We start from the raw sequence: 6,115 nt of genomic DNA on the forward strand, positions 1-6,115 counted from the left end.
AAGAGTTGAGCCTTCTGAACTGGGCAGTTCAGCCTGGGGCTGCCTGGAGGGAAAGCTGTGACCTGCAGAAAGTCCTCTGCAGCCCTGCAGTGCAGGAGCCTGAAAGGAAAAGGCAGCATGACTACGTGTGGTGGGAAAAGGCTGGCAGAGGGAGTTAGGTCGCAGGGCCAAGCAGTTGTCTGCTGGATGAATTCTTGGAGATAGTAATTATCCTTAATAGCATAAACACTCGGCGAGAGCCAACAGCAGCTGTCTTCTAGCAAAGGTACAGGAGGAAGGCTCTGCCTGGGGAGGGGAGTGGGGAATGAGCAGGGGTGAGCTGCTGCTCTCAGTAACCTGGGATGTCTCTCCCAGTCGACGTGTAGGTGCTGGTTGGTGACACACTGAGCAGTTAGCTGCTTGTAGGAGATGCTCCAAGTAGGGTATCTCTTACTGTCTGAAAGGCAGAAAGAGCCCCAGGCTCTGAGCAGACGTCTGAGGAACTGCAGCTTTCCCTTAGCTGTGCAAATGATCAGAGTGCAGACCTGACCTTCTCTGAAACGTCTGGGGGAGTTATGTCAGGACCACTTGGCAGGCAGTCAGAGTTCTTCCCTGCATGGCATGTTTTGTAAGTCTACTCCAACACTGTAGTGACCTGGTAAAGTAGTTAGCTGTGTCACTGCTGAAAATCTGCAGTACAATGCAAAGGGGTTTTAAAAGCAACTCTGATTTCCAGCTCTTGGTAAATATGGGTAGTGAAGTCCCAGCAGGAGAGTCAACATCACAGGGTGTGCTCAGATCATCTCCTTGTCCATCCCTGTTGTAATATTCAAGGTGTTGGGAGCAATGAGTGCTTAATTAATCTGCTAGGTAGCATGGCAAGTGTTGTTTCAGTAGTCTGTGCCTCAGCAGAAGCTACCACTGGTGTCCTTTTTACAAGGAGAAAGGTTTAAAGAGCAGAAGGGAGCTTAAAATAAAGGAACATACTCCTGTCTGCCAAGAGGGTGTAGGGTTCTTTGCCATTGTTCTGGACTCAGCCCACTTAGCAATGTGTTCAGTGGGAGTTTAAATCATCATCACCTGCTTTTAGGATTTTTTTTTTTGTCTTCTAATTAATAAAACTCGTTATACTTAAGTTAGATTTCTTGTATGGAAAGGAGAGAATTGAAACCCATAATGGGATGTGTTTGCTGCAAAATAAACCTGAAACACAGATTTGATTTATTTTTTTAATGAGCATACACATGACTGATTAAGTTTTGTTCTCCTTTTTTAAACTTTTTGTACTTCTGTGCCTTCTCTGGAATTCTTGTCTGTAGTAGATGTAATTAAAGGTAGAATTTACCTGCTGAGCTCAAAGCTTTCACTCATATTTATTGGGTAGGGAGAGGAGTTGTGCAGATTTGCCTGTCTTCTTGCAAAAAATCACAAGCACACCTTCCAAGGAAAGCAGAAATTATTTTTAAATGTGCCAATTGAGTTCTTTAATGGTGCTTGGATGAATTTTTTTCAGCCTCTGCAGTTATTTCTATATATAGTATAAGGATGTGAAAAGTCCTTCATTCCTGACGTGTTTAAATATGCTCCACAATGAAGGTTGTGGATGTGGAAGATAAGCAGCCTGGAGCTTGCTTTTTGCCAGGTATAGGGTAACACAAAGCATCAAAGTTTTGTTGCCCTCAGGACACACATTGAAGTAGTTAAAATAGTGAGATTAAAAGAAATACAATAAGATATTCATCTGCAAAATCTAAAGCTCAGGGACACAATAAGTTTTCAGTTAAGTGTTTCTCATTTGCTGACAATGAGCCAAATAAATCTTAATTCCACATTGTAGATGGTGACAGAAATTCAGTAACTTTCCCTGGGATGAGAGTTTGTTTCCCAGATCTTTCTGGTAGTGTTGCTTGTATATGCTGGGGTTCTAATCTGGATGAGCTGTTTACAGTCACTTAAGGAAACAAGAACTCTGTTTCAGAACTGCTGTTTGAGAATGTTTTTGTTTGGTGTGCTGAAGTATGGTGTAGCCTGACATCCCTGAGTTGGAACAAAGAATTACAGCCAAAACCAAAATCATTTTGCATTGTCTTAGTCCCCACTCACTGCATTTCTCCTTACAGGTGCTGGGTTTGGATTAGGAATTGTTTTCTCAGTCATCTTCTTCAAAAGTAAGTCTACTGCAATCATCTCAACTTCCTGCTTTCCTAATTTCTGTCTGGTGTAGGTGCAGTTTAAAACCAAGTCATTTTTGAGGCATGTAAAACCTCATCAGCATGTTAAACCAATTCTTTCCTTATTGATCTCATCTTTCCCATTTAAATGGAGCTGTCTGAACTTTTAACTGCTGTGTAATGCTGCTGTTACACGTGGCATCTCTCTGAGCTCCTGCTCTGCTCAGGGTCTGGAATTGCAGGAGACCCTGAGCCAAAGGGCTGGAGCCATCTGTCTAGACATCAGTTTATGCCAGTCTTGCCAGGGTTTTAAAACTGAGCTAAATTCTTTTTTAGTTATGCTTTGCTAACACAATAGTTTTCAGTAATATGTTGAATTCAGAGATTGCACTCCATTAAATGCTAAATATCATGCCTCACTGTTACCCCAGTTGTTCTTCTGGAGTGATCTGGTTTTAGCTGATTTTAGGACCTGTAGAACTTGAAAATGCCTAATATGGAACTTCTGGTAATTTCCTCTTTCTTTCTCTGCTTGCCTTCCCCCAGGAAAGACATGGCCAATTGCCTTCGGGTCAGGGATGGGGTTAGGAATGGCTTATTCCAATTGCCAACATGACTTCCAGTCTCCATATCTTCTCCATGGTAAATTTGTAAAAGTAAGTATTGGTGCTAGTTCCTGGAAGATTTGGGCACGAGTTATAAGTTAGCATTAAACTTTTAGACACCATTTAAATGGGTATTCCTCAGCCTTGCCCAAAAAAGCACTAGTCAGAAGAAAGTTCAGCTGCCAAAGCAAGGGATGGTTACCCTGCTCTTCAGAAATTTTTAATATCTGATGTGATCAGCACTAAACTTAGGCTGAATACATAGAATTAGCTTAACAGATCCTGCCAGGTAGGTTTGCACACAAACTGAAAATGTGTCATAAAAATACATGCTAGAAAAGCTGAAAAACTAAACTAGTGGGAAGATTCTGTCTTCAGACCTTGAAAGAGAGGAGCTAGGAAGAAAGAGAAAGTCATGTCAGGCATGTCAGGTCGCCCTGCCTGTGGAAGCAGATCTTTGATCTTCTCTGGGGTGGGTTTTTTACAACATGAAAACACTAATCACTTGTAAGTTTTGCAGCTTGTTTGGCTGGATAGTAAAGTAATAATTAGTCTGAAGGAATTGTGTGCTTTAAATAGTTTTGAAGAGGATAATTTAAATGAGTTCTGTATTATCTCTGACCATGCTGAGATAAAGTATTTAAAAACAGATTAATTAGCAGGAACCATCTGTGTGCCTACAAACTGCCTCCAGTGCACCAAGTCCACAAACTAACTCCATTCATATTTTCTTTATTTCTTCACATGCAAAAATTTGGGCTGTTCCTACAGTAATTTATCATTGTGGCATCTGGAAAAACAAAAAAAATAAAAGAGGAGGTGTGCACAGTTTGTATCCACAAAATCATATACTGCCAAAAGAATGTCACTGTAGCACTCATCTGCCTGGTGGAGGCCTGAGGGTGGTTTTAGGCTTTTTCCTGGTGCATGTAGAGCTGTAAGTTGAGTCCAGTCCTGCTTAGGTTTACTGGCAGATGAGGTTTTGCCACCCTTCAGCAGCCCTACCAGATATATCTGTTCACAGATACCTTCCTCAGCTGTAGAGAAAGGGCAACAATAAGATTCCTGAACACATTCTTCAGAATATGATGGTTTGGATAGCAAGACAGAGAAACTGTGACTTAGATGCAGCTGATACAACATTGCCAGCTACAACCCAGCATCAAAAGTCTGTGTACGACCCTTCTGGCCCCATTTGTTGACACCCAAACATGTCAGCTTTCCACACCATCCTGAGGGGATTCCTCTGATTTATGCCTCCAAAAAGAAACTGGGATGACATGTCATGTGACTGGTAAACACCCTGCTCACATGTTCTGAGAAAGAGGTGTGTTTCCAAGGATGCTTGGTGCTCGTGCTGGTGAGCAACAGAAAATGGCCTCTCAGGTCAGCCTGGTAAAGGATTTTATTTGGATTAAGGACTAATCTGTGCTCTGGGGCAGGGGTGGTCCTTTGAAGCATGAGGTGATTGAAAGGACACTTCACAGAAGAGGTGCAGCTGCCTGCATGGCACGGGGCTGGACAGATGGTTCCCAGAGCCCTGGCTCTGCTAGCTTGCTCTGGCACAAAGAGGCTGAGTGTGCTGAGAGGGGGAAGGTGGGAGTGAAGCCACCTCAGGGTTCATGTCATTCATCTCTCCAAAATGTTGTGTCATGGATAATGGCCTCGGTTATTACAAAAGAATTATTTCATTTCTGTGGGTTAGGAACATGGAAAATACTGTGTTGCATTATCACTCATCTGTTTTTTCCCTAGAAAGTACTGTTGTAACTACTATAGGACTTCATTTGCAGAGCTTCAAATGCTAATTTGTCAAAATGGGAGGTTCTGCAGGAAAATCAGCTTCGTTCAGAGAGAGAAATGTTACATGGATTAACTGGAATGAACTGATTTCTAGTTTTCTGACCCTGTCAAGTTCATGGGATCACAAGATAACTCAAGCTGGAAAGGACCTCAAAGAGGTCATCTAGTCTGACCTCAACCCAGGGTCAGCTGTGAGGTCAGACCAGGTTCCTCAGGGCTTTGTCCAGTCTGAATTCTTGAATCTTCAGGATCAAGTTCTTAATTCTGAATCCTAAGTGAGAATGAGAGAGGAAAGAGGAACCTTCCTGATACCAAATAATGAGGAGATTACAGAGAGACTTTGCAGCTGTTCTAACTGTAACTTGGATCATCACTTTGGGTGATGGATCATCACTTGCCCATCCTTTGGGTTAGTAATTTGATCATGAAACCCTAACATCAATGCAGGAGCTGTTCATCTGGGCCAAGAGACTACTGAGAACACAGGGAAGTTCTCAGCTGTGGTCTCTAAGATTCTGAGGGCTTTTTAAGTAGTTTGATCAGCTGGCTGTCACTGTGACTTCAGCTGGGTTTAACATCAACATCTAGCCATTTTTTTGAGGCTTAATACTGTGTGGCTGAGAATGACATGGCCTAGGTTTCCTTACAAAATGGGAAGTATCCTGTTTTTCAGGTTACTTAGCCTGTATTATTTATCACCCCAAAGCCCACACCCCTGTACTTTGATAGCAGTGTGGGTTGTTTTGAGGTGCAGGAATACAAGAAATCTGGCAACTGCCCTTTCCTCCTGCCCTTTGTGACTTTGATCTCTGTCTGATTGCTATTTGATCTATGAGTAGATAACATGAACAATAACGTTGGGTGTTTCTGAAGTACCCATTTTATCAGAATAGAGGATTTCATCAGGAAATATGGCATGCTTCTGGTATGAAAACAGCTGCTTAACTTCTCCATGCTCAGTGTCTCAGCCTAGCAAAGGATGAAAACATTATTCTGCCTTCTGGAAACGTTGCAGAGCTAAGTGGCTTGCTTTACATCGTGCAGCACCTTCCATCTAAGGAACCCAATGGCTTTTTAATAATGTCAGCCTTCTTGCTTTACAGGAACAGTGACTAATAACTGAGACTATCCCAGTGGGAAGGAAGGAGAAATCAATGACTATTCCTCAGGAATACTGAAGTGCCCCTGGAATAAGCCAACATTCTTCAGTAACGATCACCAGTAACTCTTTATACTCCAACAAACTGTTTCTGTACATGAAACAAAGTTCTGTTGCTTGTTTTGTATCATGTCTGGAAAGTGCAAGGAAGAGCTCTTCTGGGAAATAAATAAAAGAAAAATGGCCTTCTCTCGTGTGTTGACTTTGTATGTGAGTGCGAGAGAGAATGGAAGGAGAGGACTTCATTTTGAGTACCAGGCAGCTGTGACCACCTGGGTAAAGCCACTGTGAGACCTCTTCAGAAAGGACAGCCGTCGTGTGCTCCTCTGCACCCTGGAAAGGCAACCCCCACCTAACCTGCAGTCCAGAGAAGCCTTCCCACCTCATAAACCACCCAC

General features: G+C 42.7%; 1 protein-coding gene across 1 annotated transcript; it reads left to right on the plus strand.

The window, feature by feature from the left end:
- Window positions 1-1,569: 1,569 nt before the first annotated feature.
- Window positions 1,570-5,904, plus strand: MINOS1 (mitochondrial inner membrane organizing system 1). The gene is made up of 4 exons (XM_008941026.1): window positions 1,570-1,621; window positions 2,100-2,147; window positions 2,697-2,806; window positions 5,662-5,904. Exons 1-4 carry the CDS (start codon window positions 1,570-1,572, stop codon window positions 5,668-5,670), a joined length of 219 nt encoding a protein of 72 aa, XP_008939274.1. The 3' UTR covers window positions 5,671-5,904.
- The last annotated feature ends 211 nt before the right edge of the window (window positions 5,905-6,115 follow it).

The sequence above is a fragment of the Merops nubicus genome, unplaced genomic scaffold (genome assembly GCF_000691845.1).
Source record: "Merops nubicus isolate BGI_N331 unplaced genomic scaffold, ASM69184v1 scaffold8760, whole genome shotgun sequence".
Lineage (NCBI taxonomy): Eukaryota > Metazoa > Chordata > Aves > Coraciiformes > Meropidae > Merops > Merops nubicus.